The sequence below is a fragment of the Oenanthe melanoleuca genome, chromosome 2 (genome assembly GCF_029582105.1).
Source record: "Oenanthe melanoleuca isolate GR-GAL-2019-014 chromosome 2, OMel1.0, whole genome shotgun sequence".
NCBI lineage: Eukaryota > Metazoa > Chordata > Aves > Passeriformes > Muscicapidae > Oenanthe > Oenanthe melanoleuca.
The window spans coordinates 132011754-132031525 of NC_079335.1; the positions used below are offsets into that span (position 1 = coordinate 132011754).

The 19772-nt window shown below is 44.1% G+C and overlaps 1 protein-coding gene across 1 annotated transcript in view; it reads left to right on the plus strand.

Moving 5' to 3' along the window:
* The first annotated feature begins 14839 nt into the window (after window positions 1-14839).
* GPR158 (G protein-coupled receptor 158) overlaps window positions 14840-19772 on the plus strand; it is a 180792-nt gene continuing 175859 nt past the window's right edge. Inside the window, exon 1 of the mRNA XM_056483286.1 lies at window positions 14840-15952. Coding sequence (XP_056339261.1) covers window positions 15081-15952 — 872 coding nt within the window. The 5' untranslated portion in view covers window positions 14840-15080. The remainder of the gene's footprint in view (window positions 15953-19772) is intronic.

A 19772-nucleotide genomic window follows, 5' to 3' on the forward strand; every position in this document is an offset into this window, starting at 1 on the left:
GCAAGGGTGGGGAGCAAGGTTACTGGGGCTGGCATCTGGTTGCTAGGGAAGGCTGTGGCAACTCCATCACTAAGAAATTTTGAGAAATTACCTAATCCTAGAATAAGAAGTATGCTTTCTGTTGCATTTTAATGGCAAAAGTGAGAGAGTGAATGGGGAAAAGCTTTAGGAAAATAACTCTTTTCAAGACTGATATAGAGGTACAGACATGGAAAAAGAGATAAACTGTGGGCCAAAACCTCTGAGCTAGACAGAGTTGATTGGCACTAACCCCAAGGATGAATAAGAACTCATGGGGACAAACCTTTCTCCAGTGCTCTAATTCATCAGAATCTGGAGAATCATGAATCTTTAATTCATCTGAATCTAAATTTAACAGTGTTTGCAATCTGGTATTCTCTAAAAGAAAATATTGAAAGAAAATTTCCTGTGGAAACAAGGCTCTTCTGCCTCTAGGATAAAAAGCAAGGGAGTCACAGTGCAGAGCAGATAAAAAAATGATGTGGGGAAAGCCATGAAAGGCACCAGGAAAACTAGACTATGCAAATGCAGACCAGATATAAAGTGAGAAGCTGGGGCACAAGAGATGACAGGTGTTGCACTGAGATTAACAGTTCCTGCAAAGATTAAGAGTGGCCGCTGCCTCTGAAAAAGAAGGAAAAAACTCCAAAGCTTGCAAAGCTGCAGAGGGAATAGCAGGGTGCTGGTGAGCTCTAAAAATGTAGGAAATGAAAATGAAATGGCTTGGAAAGAAAGTCAGTGGAGAAGATAACCAGAGAAAAAGGAATGAGGGAAGAATAAAAGAACTATGAGATTTAAAACCTTTACCATCACATATTATCACTTGCCAATAAAATGTGCCATTACGAGGGTTTTGCCACCAGAATCAACAGAAAAAAAAAAAAAAAAAAAAAAAAAAAAGAAGAAGAAGTGAAATAGCAAGGATGGAAGAGTACCAGGGATTTTCAAATTATTTGAAGGAGAGTGTTCAGATGACAAGAAATGGAAGATGGTAAGAGGTGGTCGACTGGCAAAACTGAACACAGGAAAGAGATCAATAAGGCAACACACAAGGGTTGTCTGCAAGTGAGAATGCAGAGCAGAGACAGAGAAAGAGAGAGAGATATCCTGTTTAGAGAGGTGCAGCTAACCTTGAAATGGCTGGATTTATGGGGTGAAAATAGCAAAGACAAGAGCAAATTCAGATGAGAGTTATAGGCTGTCTCACACTACAAAACATCCAAGGGACCACTTGGAGACTAACTGGCAGATTGCACCTATAGATGTAAATGTTCAGACCAGAATTGGATGGCTGTGACCAGAAAGCCTGTTGGAAATGTTCCCAAGTTGGCATTAATGTCCTAAAACTTCCATGGAAGGAGTGCTGGGCAAGGCCAGCACCCTCCCAGGATCTGCACTACCTGTGCAGGCTGGGTGCTGCTGCTCAGGGCTGTGCCCTTGCTCCTCCTGTCACAGATGACTCCCACAGAGGCCAACATATCAAGAGAGAGGGAAGATTAAGAGCCTGTGGAGGGTGTTTTACCATTGCTACTGAGAGGACCACACAAATTTCATTATCAAAAATAAGGTGGCTCAAACCAGAAAATATTAGGCAGCTGAATAGGATCATGAGTTAAAAGCCTGTTCAGGTAAATACATCATCATCATGTCACTGCCAGAAACAAAGGTAATCATTTCAGCTGACAGGAAGATGCAGAATTGAGTCCAACTGGCATAAATGTAGGACGTATGCATAATGCATATTCTTGGAGTAGCAGAAATGAAAATAGGCTTGGTATCATTCTATTTTGATAAACATGGAGCTTATCTTCTGTTTGCAATAGGAATTTATCAAGTCTGATGGCCTAGAGCAAAGTGACAGGGGAACATCTGCAGCGTAGCATGAACAGCAGCAATGGAAAGCACAGCAGAGGTGGCTGCACACCTTTGTGGAGTGCACAGGGTGCAGAAAAAAGAAAAGTTCTGCAAGCTTCAGTCAGAGGGTGTGCTCTGGAGCTCAGCTGATTTAACCCTTACCTCTCACCACTGCAGCCTTTGTTAGGTGCTACTCCTGGACATAATAGGGATGCTGGAAAGGCTTTTCCTCCTCTTTTGCCCCTGCTTCTTCCCAGCTGTGTGAAATGCTTCATCTTCCTCTTCCTGTCCTTGCAAACGCTGGCTCTGACCTTGCCCCAGCTGAGCAACTGAGTCTCCCAGGGCTGAAAATGCAGATGGGGCTGGAGTATAAAAGGAACATGGTTAGGACAATCCATTGGGTTTAAAGCATGTGGATATGTGTGTCTGTGTACGTACATAGTTGAATATATGAGTGTAATGGAAGAGACAAAAGCAGAGAACTTAATTAATATCAGAGGATCAGAGCTATTCACCAGAACAGGATGGCAAGGGAAGGAATTTTTTCCCCAGTTTTGGACTTTTTTTGCAGCACTTGGTCGTTTAATGGTGGTACCTGATGTGTTTGGTGTGTGACAGCTCACCAGCACAAAAGCATTGTCATTCACAGCAAAGACAAAGGCAATAGGAGACACAGCTGCAGCACCACTCCCAGACACCAAACCTGTGCTTGTATCACACTGAAAGGTGCTGCCTCTTCCTCTAACTGCACCTGGTTTCAGGCAGACCTTGGTAAACCCCAGCCCAGAGTACACAGTTCTGGCTTGCCTCAGGGTGGGACACACACTCCTGGAAGGTGGGCCCCACTGGAAGGTGGAAAGGTAACCTGACCCTGGGACACTGAGTTGCAGAGAGAGGATCTGATGGGCTTTAAGCAGATGATGTGAATTTTACCCTACAGGTACGTCACAATGCCTAGAGAAAATTTTTCATTTGGGCAGAAGTGGGGAAAGGAGAGTCCTCCTGCCTTGGATCACAGAGATGGAGGGACCAATCCAGCTGCTGGGTTTCCCAGTACAAGCTGCAGCATGCACAGGCTCTGAAGGCACTGAAGGCACCCTTCTCTTCTCTTCCCATCTTTAATGGCTTTAACTGAGCCCTAAAGCCTGCCAGTCTTCATTCTTTGGTCTTAATTTGTTGTGATTATTTCTATGCAGTCTTGGTAGACATTTAAGAGCCTAGTCCTAGAATATTTCCTTGTAGAGTTAGGAGGGAAGTTAATACAGCTGATTTTACTTTCAGAGAAAGAATGAACTCGCCAAATATCGCAGCTGATTTTTATAGAGAAATGTTTCTACACAAACTAATTTAGCATATTTAATTTGAAAAAGCATGAAACCCCCTTAAGTACAGTATTTTTGTCTTAAATGAAATTACAGAAAGTCAAATGGAATGGCTGGAAGAGGAAAAAATTATCTCATTTCATATTTGATTTCCCTGACTGCTTCTTGTTGGCTCACTGAGCACATTCACTTTTTCATCAAAATGGTCACCAGAATTTTGTTCTGCTCTGTTTGTTGCAGAGCATCACAGACACTGCAGATCTTAGGAAAAAACATCTATTTTCCCTCCTTCTCCCAATGTGTTAAACTGCCATCTTGTAAAATGAACTAACCTTGCAATTTGGTATTAAAATAAACCTCTATGCAAGTCGTTTTTACAGCAGGAACAAAATTTAAGCAATGAATGCTGATACGCCTACACAAATACACATACATGCACACACGCCCACACACAGCCATCCAAAGTGAAGACTCAGTTCCAGCCTCTCTAGAAATTTGATCTGGGTTGTGCTCATTTAGGATGTGGAAATCTGCAGGTTTTGTGGAAAATGCTTTAGAACAGCGTGCAGGGCAGTGATAACACATTTGCAGAAGGGCAGTATAAATAGCAGATCTGAGATAAGATGGCTGATAAGTTCTGGTTTATCAGACAGAAGATGCCTCTTCTGCTTGTGGAAGAGAATGGATGATTTACACATCTCTTAAGAAAATTCTTTCATAACTTTTAGGAAAAAAAGTAGAATGTTGTGAATTTTCCAAACCTACAGAGTCCAAGTCTCACTTTCCAAAATGATTTTTAACTAGAACATTGTGATTCAGAAGAATCAGAAGCATAGAGGCTGCTTACACTTGCTGAAATTATTAGCTACAAATGACTGATGCTGAAATCAAAGCTGAAGGTTATGTATCTTCTAATCACAGCAGGGTAAACCCAGATGACATTCTCTTGCAAGTAACTGAAAAAAAGACATTGACCTGAATTGTCCTTAGTGGAGTTATCTGTGAAGGGAGCCCACTTTCCACAAATGCCATCCAGCAGTGTGAGATTGGATATATTTGATCTGTCTCTTATCTAGCTGCTGTTTCAAACTTTGGAACATGCTCCAAGGGAGGACAGAATGAAGGACTTATAGTGTCAAAAGCTACATTAACCCATATCTTCTCCTCTCTGATGTTAAATGTTTGCAAGGCACAGAGTCAGCCCAGTGCAAAACTCGATGGCATCTCTTCTTTGTCAGCGTAGGCTAAATTACTGACTCTGGCAAAATCTGTAAGTGGTTTACCATTGATTGCAGTGTAAATAGATTTTAGCCTTTGCATCTAGTTGAAAATAAAGAGAGACTTTAGACAGATTAACTGAAAAAAAAAAAAAAAGTAGATTTTGAATAGGGAAGTAGCACTAATAATAGTGCACTTGTCAAAATAGGTCCCTGGATTATCTTACTACCACCAGTATTTTTACTGCTCTGAAAGTTGTAATTTGTGTTTCAATGAAATACCTAGAGCTGGCTGGCTTCTCTTACAGCTACTGGAAGTCTATTTTACGTGAAGAACTGCATGTCCTTATGTAGGTTACTCAGAATCAGTAAATTTACTGTACCTTAGTAAAACAAAAACAAACTTATGCTTGGTAAAAGTATTGTCTGTCTATGAAAACTGGCAGACTGCAGTCCTGTTACTCATGCTACAATCACAGTGGGTCACTACTTACACTCTTGGAAAAGGACACACTGATGTGGCTTCTTTGCCTTTAGTCTTTTGGTGCAGCTGAGTCAGAAGAGATGCAGGTTTAAGAAGTGACCCAGCTCATCCTTCTTTTTCTGGAGCACAGTGGAGATCAAGAAGAACCCTGATTCAAGAGAGAGTATTTTAGCCTGCACTGGCAAAAGAGAGGCATCATGCCCTGCACTGGACTGATGCTGTCCCTTGCAAACATTTAATGAAAGAGAATGGAAAGTACAGGTAGCAAAGCTCTCGACACTAAGTCCCAAGTCCTCCCCTCTGTCTGCCCTTGGTGTGTGTTCCATAGATTGAAACAACAGCTGGATAATACTGTCAAGACAACTCAAGTGCACCCATCCCACATTGCTGGACAGGATTTGTGAAAAATAGGCACCTTGCTCAAATTATGATTTGTAGTAAGCAAATATCAACTGTCTATTAGATGAAAACTGAATATGAACAAGTATGTCCTTGAAGCTACAACTTAATGTGTAGCTGACACACCTCTGTTTTGATTTCACTATTTGAATAGCCTTAAAAAAGTAATTGAGATAATCAGTGCAAAAACTAAACCACTGGCTATGTTATGCCTTAGAGAAAGGAATTGCAGGGTGAGATCAGATGTAGAATAACAGTTATCCTTCTTTTCTATTGCTGCAAAGTAGGTTGGGCTTTTTTTTCATGGGAAATCATCACTCTTTCTAAAGAAGGTAAATTGAAATGTTCCTCTGAAATAGCTTTCCTCTTGACAATAATGGCTGAATCCTCCCTCTACGTCATCAGTATTAGCTTTCAATCTTTTCAGAAGCCTCCAATTTCTAGAATCAGTGGGGAACAAGCAGTTTCTGCTGAACGCCATCCTTGCTCAGTTGAACCATAGATTCAAGTCTCCCCAATTTTACAGACATGTATGAAAATTCCCTTCAGCTCTTGATCTGACATTAATTTTGAATATAATTCTAGAGGAAGGCTGGATTGGCTGATGAGATTACTTTTCTATAGAGATTTCTTCTCAGTGCAAAGAACAAAGAACAAAAGTTCTTAGCTCCACAAGACCTCTTTACCATCTGTATTAATGATGTAGCTCTGTGCATCTTTATTCACTACAGGTCCTAGTGACCAGTGATCCACATCAGGAAATCTGAACACCGAAGCTGCAAATATAGGGCATTGGTGATGAGAGACCTGAAAGTGCATTTGTCAGGCTGCTCCTACCCACTGTCTGCCTTATTTCTTCATGTCATGCCTTCCTCTTCAGTGCCAGAGGATTGTCCAGACCAACCTTACAGAGTTCCCACTCCAACACTGGCGTGGCAAATGACTCTCTCATCTCACTTTTGCTGTCCCTGCTTTATAGGGTTTGTATGACTTTTGAAGTTTTGGCCCAAAGCTTATCTGGGCATGTGCCCTCTTGTCCATTAAAACTGCTTTCATCAATCAAAAACATGGGTGTTCTGGAGCCTTGTACACATGACAAAAGGCTGAATCATTATTTTCTTTTTCTCATTGTACTACCTCCAACACCTTACCTTTTTCCTCCAGAATGAAGTCTGTCTGACCTATAGTAAAGCAGAGCCTCTCTTATTCCAAGTTATGAAAAAAAGAGTCAGAAAAATGAAATTTCCTTGCCTCCACTTTCTCCTTTCATCTCTGATATCATTAATATGTCCCTCTCATTCATTGTTATAAAAAAAATCTCCGTCTCACCTCTTGCTTTTCTGTTGAACATGGGATGGGGCAGACGGACAGGAGTAGAGAGAGGATAGTCTGGTTTTCTTGCATAAATCTTGTTTCTTCCAAGAAGAAAGAGAAAAAGCAGCATTTTAACTGAAGGTTTATTTTGAATATTTTATCAGCATGAAAGCAAGGGCTGCCTCAGACTTCAGGGTCCATGATCAGTAGCTTCTATTATTTGCTTCTTATTTCAAGTGGACAGCTCTACATGAAACAGCAAAGCTTTTTAAAGACCCACTTAACAACACAGCATAAAGCAACCATTTCTAAACAGAACTTGTTCTGAGATTGTGATTTAACTCCAAATTAATTCAAATTATTCCTCCCTTAGAAGTTTATTTTCATTAGCTGACATCTGCAAATTCTTAGAACAAAATGTAACAGGATGTAGGTTTTCTTAACATTTTAATGGGAATTCTGTATTCGTCCTTCTGTATATGAGGTGAGTGGGCAAATACTTACCCATGTAAATTCATATAATTTCATTGGCTTCAGTAAAGATATGATAATCTACAACAGATTTGTTCTGTTTTACGTAATGCAGAGAAAATGCAAGATGATTTTAATCTAGAAACATATTTGAAAAAAAGTAATTGCCATAATAATTGGGAGGGAGAATATTTCATCATTCAGACAAAGTTAAATCCAAAGTAGTTACCATGTCATCATATTGTGGGTTACATCTTTGAAAGTTCAAAAAATATTTTTAATTTGCCTAAATCCCTAAAGCAGCAAAGAAGAACACAACAGCCAGCAATTTTGCTGTACAGACTGGATTAGGATTGTATGCATTCATGGTTTATTGCTCGATAACAAAATTATTTTTTCTTGAGATATTGTTGGATGAAGTATGGAAGTGCTATGAATGTTATTCTTGTAAGAGAACAAATAAACCCACCTTGTCTGTGCTCTTCTCCCAGTGATTATTCTTCCCTGATAGTTCTGAAGGATGTATACTTAGTTGTTAAAAAGCGCTGTATTAATTTGAATGCTCATTGTAATCAACTAGTTCATTACTGAAACCAAGGTGCTCAGAAGAAACTTAGCTACTTCATATAACATGTCCTGGTTGTGATGTTATTTTCTGATGCTTATAATATTTTTTTAACTTTCTTTTCCAGGTGATTCCTCCTTTATGTCATCTTAGTGCATTTATCTCTTGTTCATTTCTTGCCTACTTCATTCTGACCCTGACAAGGTGCTGGACTGCTGTTGGGCTGTCTCCTCAAAGCTGTGGGTTTGAAGCTCTTGTTAAGAAGGCTGTCTGACTTGCCATAGCAATGTTCTAGGCCCTGGCTATTAATCCAAAGAAAAGCACTCCTACCACCTCTGCCTGTGCTTCAGCAGACATCCAGTAATCTGTACTCAAATACTCAAGGTAGGTGGACAAGAAATATTTTTACCCCTTGAATGAATACTGCTCTTGCTGCAGCTGAGACTGATTATCAGGGGATGGAGCACTCCTCTCTGCATGAGTTACTGCTCACCCAGAGATGGCTGAGGGTCTGAGCTCAGCAGATCCTTCTGCTGCAGGGGCTGGCCATACATGCCAGCTTTTAGGCTTCATAAAACACAGCCAGAAACACTAATGTCTCCTTCTGGATACAGCAGTGAACCTTCTTCTACCATTACTAGGGGTGATGCTCACCTAATGTCCTTATTTAGCACTGGAAATTTATACTGGAAATTAAAGGGAAGTGGGATTTGCTTTGTGAAGGCAGCTCACCTACTACATTAGTCATTTATTCCATTTGCTGCATCTGCCTTAATTGTCACAGGAGTTTCTGGTTTACATTTGTTTTAATTTCAAATAAAGAATTAGTGGAAACTGTCTCAGGGTTCTGGCTGTTCTGGGTATGTGTTCTGAGCTGCAGTTTTGCTCTCCTCAGACCAATTTTGTTACACTGTGTGTTCTTGCCACAGAGGCTGAGGGCACCACCAGCTCTCAGTATATGTGCACAGTGTTTCCCAACATTTACATCATGTCTGTAAAATACAAGCAGAGTGGACTGTACTTTTATTTGTATTCCATATGGACTATATTTAGACCTGCATTTCAGTATCCCCCATATTTTCCCAACTGTGAATAAACTAACAAAGCTTTTGAATAGTGTTTATTTAAACTGTAGAGTCTGTATCTGCATATTAGATCCATCTGCATATCAGATGCAAGTTCTCCATAAACAATTAGGCATCAAAGTCATCAATGTATTTTCTGTCATTTTCTCCTAATCTAGAATAATATTCTCTGCTGGAGATAAGGTGTGATCTTTCAAGCATATACTACCACTTGCTATTTCAAGTGGTTGGAGGGGAGATTCTAAAGTTGGAAAAAAATCATGCTATGTATTTTCAGAAAAAGAGATGAGAGAAATTATAAAGAAACTAATGAAATAGATATCACCAGAAGACTCACAAAAGAATTATTAAGCTATTTTTTAGTAATCACCTAAAAATAATAAATTGATTAAGTTTAGCCATTGTGAGTTTGTCAAGAAAACTCCACATGAACAAGCTGAATTCTCTTCTTAGACTCATAACTGACCTCATGGACAGTGACAAAGCAGTAGATATGCTATATGTCTGCAAAAGCAGCATTCACTATATACTTGAGGTTCTTATCAGTAAGCTAAGGACATATTGTGTAGGTGATTCATGAGTGGGTAAGTAATTGACCCTGAACTAATTCTCAAAAGTAAGTATCAGTTGTGTATTATCAAACCAGGAAGATGTTTCTAAGTTCCTGAAGGGTTCTGATCTCAGATACATTCTGTTAAATAGGTTAATGAACAGACTGGCTAAGGAAATAAAAGGTCAAATCATTAGCAAATGACTACAAGAAAAAGGAGATAGCTATAAGCATTTTGAAAAATAGAATAGGAACAAAAATATAATTTGGAAAAATCAGAGGTTGCCTAAAATCACTTTGGTAAAATTCAGCAAATACTAGTACAAAATACTACCCAGAGGTAGCAGAGCTCAAATCCTCAAATAAAAATAGATAATAGATAACTGGGAAGCAATATGTTTTGAAAGGTTATGAGGATTACTCAGCATTACAGACTTGAGTAGTGGTTAATACTGTGATGAAGGTGAAAAAGCAGGCAGACCTCAATGTGGGGTACATTAACAGAGAATTTTACATGCTCTGGAGAAGATGCATAATGGGAGGCCTTGTCTGGGACACCTAGAGAAGCAGGCTAATGGAATCAAGAAGAGAACAGCAGGGCCAACAACAGTTTTGGAAAGCAAAGCATAACCTGTTAAGAAATTTCATTAATTTAGCTCAGATAAAGAAAAAAAGGAGTAAGTCAAAGTGGTCTTTTGCAGATAGATACTAGTTTATCGTGATTGTGCTCTGAGGAAAGAAAAAAAGAAACTGAAGAAGACTTTAAGTGTGTTATGGGGTCCCCTCACCCCACAGCTGCTGCTAAGGCAATGAAATGTGGAAGAAGGTAGTTAGGGTGGCTGTGGGGTCTACCTGGCTGGAAGCTCTGAGAGTAGGAAAGCAAGACCCTGCCAGAGACAGTTGTGCTGGATGTAGTCTTGCTGCAGTGCTGGAGTGCTCCACTACTACTACCTCTGACAGATTCCTTCTGTCCCAATGTTTCTAACAAAATATCCAGTGGGTTGGAAATTCTTCCTAACAGTGAACATCAAATGACAGGCAAGCTCTTGCTGCTTCTTTTGTCCACTTCCAAGTAAAAACTTTAGTACTTTGCATTTTGACTATTTCCTCCTGACATATTTAGCTGATGGTTTAAACTCATTTGTGAGAGAAAACAAGAGAAGCAACAAAGCCTGCTTTCCAGTGGATTCATGTTCACTTTTTCTCTCACCCTCTGCTGTAATATCAGTATTTCTCTCAGTCCCCATGGACTCTGCATTGTTTCTTAAAGTCTCATGGCTCTGTGCCCACTGTCAACAGTACTTGCAGCTCCCCCTTGTCTTTTTTGAGTTCTACCCTATCAGCCTCCTGTTGGATAGGGAGGCTGTTCACATGTTTCAGCTGTTTTGGGGTATATTTATACTTATTGGCCAATATAAGTGGCCAAATGAAAGACCAAAAAGACCTTTACACTGTTGAATTCACTTTGAAGCTTTTCCCTCAGCACAAAAATGAGCATGGGTTGCTTTCTCTGATCCAGCTGTGAGTTTCATGACAGCTTTTGTAGAAGCTTGTAGTCTGCTATCAAACTTACCTGAAATTAATTAAAGAGACCAGAAGTCATTAGCAGACAGACAAAAAATATTGCTGCCAGAATGTTATTTGTTTAAGTACTCAAGCTAAAGGTAGGAGCACTTTAAAGAATACTTTACTTTTCATGTGTTTTTAAATACCAAGAAACAGTTATTTTGATAAACATTTTGTCTCTGTTTTGTGAGAGAAATACAACACAATTTAAAAAGTTTTGGCAGTTACTCTTGTGGGTGTTCTCTGTATATGTCCTAAATATTTTAGGACAAAAACTAATAAACGAATCTTTAAATATATTTCCCAGCTACAACAGTCTTTCCTTGTTTCCAACTGGTTTAACAACACAGTAATTCTGATGCTTTTAGCATTTCAAATACTTCAGACAAACCAGGATCTTTTTGCATAGACCATATTTTAAGAAAGTAGGTTATACTTACTCTGTTCTGTTAATAACAGCTAACATTTTGCACTACTGTTCTTTCTTTACTGTAATTAGACTCATGTAGAGCTGACTTCAATCCTGATAGGTAATACAGTGAAATGAGATGCTTCATGTACAAGTGCATTGAGTGAAGCAATTGCAGTAGTTGTAGCAACTCAGAAATATTCAGGACAGTGGTCACATGCCTCCTGATTCCTTGCAGGATGGCTTGATGCAGCACCTCTGGCAGAACTGAGGCAGAAGCATAGGAAGCATTACTCAGTTACAGTAATCTTGTGTCTCTGGGGACCCCCAGTCCATTTTCACTTTGTCTTGGTCACAGCTGAACAGATTTCTGACACACTCAACTGATTACATACAACTGTCCAGAAATATTAATGCATTTTTATAGTAAAATAAAAATACAATGATCACAGGCTTCTACATCTCTTTCAGTCCTTAGTAAACTTGTGTAAATAAAATATTTGGTAGATTTCCCTAATCTAGGAGGATACTATATTTCCATATTGCCAGTTCCCTGGATCTGAGCCGTGAATGGTAAGTTGTGGGTCCCACAGCATAGTGCTTACAAAGTTGAAAGTTGATGCACATTTGCAATGTCTTAAAATCAGTTTGTGTCTCATTCTGGATCTGGCTGTACACAGTAGCTGTTTGGGATCAGCTCTGAACTGACTGCAGAAGGAAGCCCTACAGGATAAAGACGGCTTCTTGGAACCCTGTGTGACACAGCTGTACAAGACTCAGCCATGATCCTGAATGAGAAAATCCTCATTAAACTCCTCATCCTCTCCCTCTGACTCCAAAGTGCTAGCATAGAGACCAAACACACAGGACAGGAAAAAGAGAGACTTCTAATGCTTGAGATTAAGGGAGACTTCCAGCATCTGGAGGTTTGCACAAAGCCATTTGGGTCTTTGCTCCTGGCAAACCCTTGGGTTAAGAACTACAGCTTCTGGGGTGTTAGTGAGGGACAAGGGCAGGAGGAATGGTGGCTGCTACTGCAGAAGGGTATGTGGAAGGACTATGAAGTTATCAGGAAATACAAGGGACTTACCATGCAAGTACATTAAGGGGATATTTGATTATCCTGAGAATGTGTGAATGTGGCCATTGAGCAGGCCTAGTGCAATTCAGATGGGTATTAATAGTCAGGCTAAAGTAGGGAAAATGAATTTCCAAGAGGGAACTGATCTTTCCTTTACAGCAGCCCTTGTCTGTCAATAAAGAGAATCAGCCCAGGTACACCATTTAAAAAATGTGTTTATTTATGTTGCCAGTGATATCTCTCCACATAACAGATCCCACTTTACTTTAGCTTAGTCCTGAGAGCTGCTGCTGTCAAAAGCCCTAGTTCTCTCTTCTCCACAGCAAATGATGCATCTTTAGGTATTTGCTCAGAGCAGACTTGGAAATACAGAGTCCCTGTGCTGTACTAAACTGTAAATACCAGCTTCTGAGCTTCTCAGTATAAGCAGTTTCTAAATAATCTCACAAACTATTCACTTGAGGGAAATTTCAGTACAAGTAAATTATTCCTACGTGTTGAATATCCTCTTCTACTGCATGCAGCAAGAGAGAAAAAGCATTTATAACTTTCTCTCTTAACCAACATGTGATATTGCAATTATTAAAGGTGTCCACAGGTAAAGAAAAAGTGCACATCATCACTAAGATATATGGACTGCAAATGTAATTTACATTTAGCTATCGTAGAGTGACTAGTCTGTCAAGTGTCGTTTCAAATAATTCTAAAATAAGATTATGCTTTAAGAAGCAGATATAGCTTGTCAGTGATTTAAAACTAGATCATACATTCTGCATAGCTGAAATCTGCTCCTTATAGGATGTACATGCACGTGTACGTGTGTGGGGGAGAAAAGGAAAAAAAGATCCTCTTTTACTACTCTTTTCATCTGCACTTTTAAATTCCAAAATGGAACTTTATATAAAATGGGAATGTATGTAGTTAGAAGATTTTGCTGTGGACCATCTCCTCCAAAACTCACCCTTTGCTGTCTCCTGTCACAAATCCCTCATGCATTTGTAAGATGTTGAGCAGGTGCATACTTCTGCCAAAGAAAATGCACAAAGAAAATGCACACGTGTTGAAATGTTCTACTAAACTTGATCCTTATTACTGATCATGGTGGCTTATCTGGAAAATCCTAACTACATCTTCTAAGCATTTGTGCTATTCCAAGGGGGTTTCCACAGAGCAGGAAGAAAGCTGGGTGATCAGCCTGTTCTCCACACACATGCTCCGAAGGTCAGTGTTAAAAGCCACTGGATTAAGGGCTTCGTTTTGAAAACAGTTGTAGGAATTAGCTAGCACCTTGGAGTTAAAACACAAAGGGAAAAAAAAATCGTGGTTAGAGAAATGCAACCAGCCAGCCACCGTAGCCGCAGGGAGAGGGAAGGCGGCCCCGCGCCCGTTCCGGCGGGATGCTCTCCGTGCCGGGGCAGGTGAGGCGAGCAGGGCGGGCGGGGCAGCCCGGCCGAGCCCACGGGCCGGGGATCCCCAAGGCGCAGTTAGCTGCCCATTCCCACACAAACGTTCCCTTCGCCAAACGCCTCCGTCCTGGGCAGCCCGGCCGGTCCCACGCGTCCCTGGGCAGCCGAGCAGCCTGCGCCCCCTCCATCCACCCACCCTGCAAATGCTGGAAGCGGGAGCGCCTTCCCTCAGCGGCACGCAGCCCTGACAGGCACCAGCCCACGCTGCGGATCTAGCTGGAACTGCCTTCCCCCGCAGCGCCGGGCTTCTCCTGCTCCCCGCAGCGGCGGGGGAGGCTCGCAGGAGGGTATTTCGGGCACCCGGAGCCCCTCCTGCGCTCGCCCCGCGGGTGCCCCGCTCGCCCCGGCGCCGCCCCAGGCCCGGCCACCAGGTGTCGCTGCCACCCGCCGCGGGCGACCCCGGCCCGGGCGCGGCCGAGCCCTCACGGGTTCCCCGCCCGCGACCCCCGAGCCCCGGGAGAGCGGCGCGGCTCCCGCCGGGGCCGGCGCCTGCCCCGCCTCCGTCCCCGGCTGAGCCCGCTCAGGTGAAGCCAGGTGCCTCGACGCCTCTCCGCGGCAGCAGCACCGCCTCCCCCGGCACCGCACGGCGCCGTCCTCCTGCCCCGTGAGTGGCTGCCGGCTGACTGACAGGCGAGGCGGCCACATAGGGCGGCCGCTGCCTGCCGTACACCTATAAGGGCCGGCGGTGAGGGGCGCCGCGCGGAGCGGGGCTGCCCGTGGCAGAGCCTCCCGGCGAGCATCCGCCCTCCCACGGCCGGGCGTCCTCGCTCGCAGAGCCGAGCACTGGCGGGGGCGGGCGCTTGCCCGCTGGCTCCCCGGCAGCAGCCCCGTCCGCCGATCCCCGCAGCAAGTGGCAGTCCCGCGGCGCGGGCCCCGCTCTCCGGCAGCGGCGCCCGAAGGATGCGGAGCGGCGGAGCGCGGGCGGCGGCGGGGCTCCGCGGGGGGACCCGCCGCTGCGCCGGGCGCGGGCGCCGCCGCCCCTGCGCGCTGCGCCGGGCAGGAGCTCAGTGAGCGCGGTGGCCGCGGCGGGAGGAGGCGCAGGCGGGCTCGGCTCCGCTGTCGCCGGAGGGGCTGCGCGCCGCTCCGCGCCGGCGCTGGGGCTGTGCGGAGTCCCGCGCTGGGGCGGCTGCGGGCGGCACCGCCACAGGTGACTCGCGGGCCGGGGGTCGCGTTCCGCCCCGCTGCCGCTCGGCCGCCTCTGCGCGTTCGCACCCCTGCGCCGCGGCCGCCTGCGCGAAGCCGATCTCCGGCCGCCTCGCCGGCAGCACTGGGGGACATGGCTTTGCTCCGGCTCCTTCTCCTCTTGCTCCTCGCCCAGCGCGGGCTGGGGGCTGCCGCCGACCAAGGGCAGGCAGTGCGCGGCCGGGAGCGGGCGCTCGGAGGGAAGCATCCTATTTACAACCACATCAAGAGCCGGGAGCCTCTGCCGGCCCCGCGGAGCCGCTCTACAGAGAGCACCATCTTGGCGCAGCGGCTCGCCGAGGAGGTGCCCCAGGACGTGGCCTCGTTCCTCTACACGGGCGACTCCCGGGAGTTGCGGCGAGCCAACTGCTCCGGGCGGTACGAGCTGGCCAGCCTCGCCGGCAAGTCGCGCTTCACCTCGCACCCCTCCCTGCACGGCGCCCTGGGCACCCTCACCCACGCCACCAACTTACTCAACATGATCCTCCAGAGCAATAAGTCGCGGGAGCAGAACTTGCAGGAGGACCTGGAGTGGTACCGCGCCTTAATCAGGAGCCTGCTGGAGGAGGACCCCAACATCTCCAGGGCCGCTATCACTTTCAGCACGGAACCTTTCTCCTCCACTCCCCAGATTTTCCTCCAGGCCAGCAGGCACGAGAGCCAGGTTCTCCTGCAGGACTTGTCCTCCACGGCTCACCGCCTGGCCAACGCCTCTGTGGAAACTGAGTGGTTCCATAGCTTGAAGCGCAAGTGGAGGCCACATCTGCACAGGAAGGTCATAAACACGGGCCCCAAAACTTTGGAAAACAGTTGGAAGAGGCGGGAGAGCTTCACTGCTGAGAAGAACCACATCAGGTGGTCCTCACCATACCTGGAGTGTGAGAATGGGAATTACAAACCCGGCTGGCTAGTGACTCTCTCGGCGGCTTTCTATGGGCTGCGGCCAAACCTCCTGCCCGAGTTTAGGTAAGAGGAATGCTCTGCTTGCTTTCTGTCGAGAAGGGGAGGGGGCTTTAGTTCTGGCCCCCTCCTAAGGAAGGGCGTTCTGGTTTCTGGGTGACCTGCTCAGCCCCTGCCGCACGGGCTGCTCAGTCACACCGCAGAGCAGCCTCAGGCCTTCCTGATGAGCTGTGCCTTCGGGAGCTGTTGCTCTAGAAAAGAATTGCTGTCGTCTCCAGTAGTATTTGCTTTACCTGCTCCTATTGGAGCAGACGTGCATGTGGGTTACGTTCCTGGTGTGCCTCTGGGGGGGAGAGGGGAGCAGCAATTGCCAGTTGAAGTTTTTCTGTGTCTGCAAGAGGAAAATGCTCACTGAGATGTTATTTCTTACTATACTGTGAAATTGAACCTAGCTGAACCCCAGCTATGCTTTTAACCTGCTGGGAAATAGCATTGTTGTGCTGGTAAACTGCTGTGTCTGGTCTCCAGAGCACATCCACTGTGGGGTGCTCGAGCCTGGTCAGCGGTCAGTACACTTGTAGGTGAGTAAGTGTTGGTGACTGCAGTTCTGTCATAGTTCGTGTAGCTATAACCTGAACTGGCAGTAAGAAAGCTTTTCTTTGCACCACCATGTAAGGGTTTGCTTATTTTGTATTGCTTTATATACTTTGTTGCTTTTATATACTTTGCCACTGAAATGCAACTAACAGAGGAAGATACAAGAAAGAGCCTTTTTCTATCTTTGTATTTTAACATTGAAGAGAGATTTGGTCAAAGAATGAGAGCAACCTGTAGAGTGTGAGATGCCGGTTTTTCACCTGGCACTCCTCTGAGGGGTTCACAGGTACCTCTGTCCAGTGGGGAATGCCCACTGCACAGAAGCAGCTGGCATCTCTCAGGATGAGAGAGGAGCACAGGATTTCTTTTGTGTATGAATTAGTAGTAGGTAAAGATTGATTAGAACATAGCAGACACGGAAGAGATTTTGCCACACCTAGGTGGCGAGGCAGTAGTGTCTCAAAATGCTGTTTCTCTTGGCTTAGTCTGAAATCCAGTGAGGTCAAAGAGATAATGAGTGCAGTCATAAATTCTTGAAAAAGCCTGAAATTTGTTGAATGTATAATGGCTGCTTATTTCTCTGTTGAATTACATTTTGCCCTGAAATTTTCAAACCTATGGGGATGGTAGGGTTAAGGTAAAATGAGCTCATCTGTAGGCTGTTTGTTGCTGAATTGCTTTTGAGACCAAAACCCAGGAATAGGTCTGCTGCAGAGCTCTGCTGGACCCTAGGGAGTCCAGAGAAGTCAGGAAGCTTGTCAGAGATCATTGAAATGCAATGTTCAACATTTGATGAACTTCAGGATGAGGATGAAAGTTAATGTAGGCTGATATTCTCTTGTTGGGTATAGTTTTGCAGACCCACTAGGCTGTAGGTGCTGTAGCAGCTACAAACCAGCTCTTTGAGAATATAAATTTTGATATAAAGCTTACCTCAAAGAAGCTTCAATCTTGACTTAACTGAAGAGGAAGTAAACCCATGTTTAAAGCAAAAGAGTCTAAAGCTCCAATCCCAGCTTCATGCCAAGATTCTGTGTTGCCGGGAAGCATCTCAGTGGTGTAGGCTTCTGCTGTGGTAGCTTTGGTGTGCAGAACACACCAGGTCTGTTTTGGCATAACCCTGGCCAACCATGGCAACCAGTAGATGTCCTCCTGAATGCAGTACAGAGCACTGCCTTCCCTGCCTCTTCTTCCCAGCCTCTGTTTGCTGTGTAGGGGTCACTTCATTGAATAAATAGAATAACCTATTATAACTCTGATACTTCAAAGGGCATTCACTGAGCTCATCTAAGCATGGAGAACCACTTCTTATTTAGAAGATCTTGAGATGGAGTATGCTGTGCAAGTTCAAAGTGTTGTGTTGCTGTTAGACTGAACAGTTAGGACAAAACTAGCAAAGATTTGTTGTATCAACAGAGATAGTTTGTAAGCCTTTCTATAAAATGGCTGGAAGAAGTAAAATAATAAATACATACACATTCTGGCAAGGCTGAAAGATAGTTCCTGTCTTCCTGATTTGAAGTATGCTAGATGAAAGAAGGGCTTTAAGATTATTACTTGGGATATTGAGAAAGTAACTTCTCAGCTACACAGAAAATAGTATACACAAAATATGTTTCCAAGACTTGTTCGTCTCAGTATTTACAGTGTTTTCAGTACACAGCCTCAATGTGAATTTTTAAGAGAAAAAATGGTTTAAAGCATGAGCACATAATAGAAAAATGTAAAATCTAGTGTAGTTACTCGGAAATTAGTATAGAATTACTATAAGATATCTCTTGAAGTAAGCTTTACTTCCCTCACCATCAGTCTGAGTGACACAATATTTTGACTTTAAATTCTTATTTAAGGCCCTTATGAAGGAACAGTGATCATTAGCCTCCATCTTTTGGGGCAGCTATGTTGGTTCTCCCAAACATGTATCTTTGAACCATCTGTTAGAAACATTTTAATGAATCAGTTACCATGCTCCTCCCAGTTAGTGTTCTGACATGATACCATTAATGGTAACTTAGTGTATGCCTCTTCAATGTTATTCTAACAGTTTGTGTACTTTCTTTGCTCACATTAGGTTTAAGGAGTGGTACAACAGGGTGCGAGACATTCAGGAACATGCTACATCCGTGAAAGAGAGTTCTTTCACTTTACAGAAGGAAGAGCCATTGCTCCTTCTTGGTATCTCTTCTGTGGCAGTGACAGATGGGTTTGTTTGTGTGGCATAGCAATGGAAAGAGATTAATGAAGGCAATACTGATAACTACTCCTGGCTGTGTTCAGTGCATGCTGCTACTGCAGTGCTGTTCTCAATGATGTTCCAAAAGTGCAGCAAAAAGCAGCAAGCTTTGTTCTTAACATTGTGAAGACTTACAGTGCTTTTGGCCTGAGGCTGTGATATAGGCCAGGGGTTCTTGGAAACAGCTCATCTGTCCTCAGTTTCACCTCTCCCCTTCCCAAGAGATTACTGCCAAATTGCCTCAAGTGAAGGCCAAGGAGAGAATATAGTTAAGTTGTCTTGCCATGGCTTACACTGTAGACAAATACTGAGATGAAGTGGAGAAACCAAAGACAACTTAATTGAGCTGATGAAGCTGTTCAGGCCCAGTGGGGCCACATTAGGCTAGTACAGTGCTAAGCTAGCAGTGCTGCCTGTCTGCAGCTTCTTAGCAGTGCTTGCTGGTATTTTGTTGTCTGCATTTGCTGGTCTTTCCACCCAAAATGCATGGAGAGAACATTACTACTACCTGCTTATAAGATGCAGTGCGGCTCTTGTTCAGAAATCAGAATCCACAGAGACTCGAAGTCATCACTTGATGTTAACCATCCCTCCTGTCTAAACTGATGCTGTTTGCAGCTGAAATTCACCACCTAATGTGCCTAATCACTCTACTACTGTAGTGCTGCAGGGGGTAGCAGTACACCTATCACAGATCTTCTGTGCCCCTCCTCTGCTACTGCCTATCACATGGTCAGAATGAACCATATTTTATGGCATGTGGTGACCCAATTGTCCTCCTTGCAACCTTACTGAGAAACTAGAAAAATGTGAGGTGTTGCATGTTATAAGTACGATTCCTTTTCTAAAAGTATTTTCTTGGTGCCTGGAGAAGAAATGAGAGGTCTTCATTGCTTTAGCAGTCCAAGAGATAAGTGGGAAAGGTCACTTCATCTAGAAGAAAGATGACTAAATAGTCAGCTAATAGGAACACACAAGTTAAAATAAAGTCCTCCTGGGTCACTGAGTCAGTCTTCTGCTGTCACAAGCCCACTTGATGTCATCAGCTGACAAATC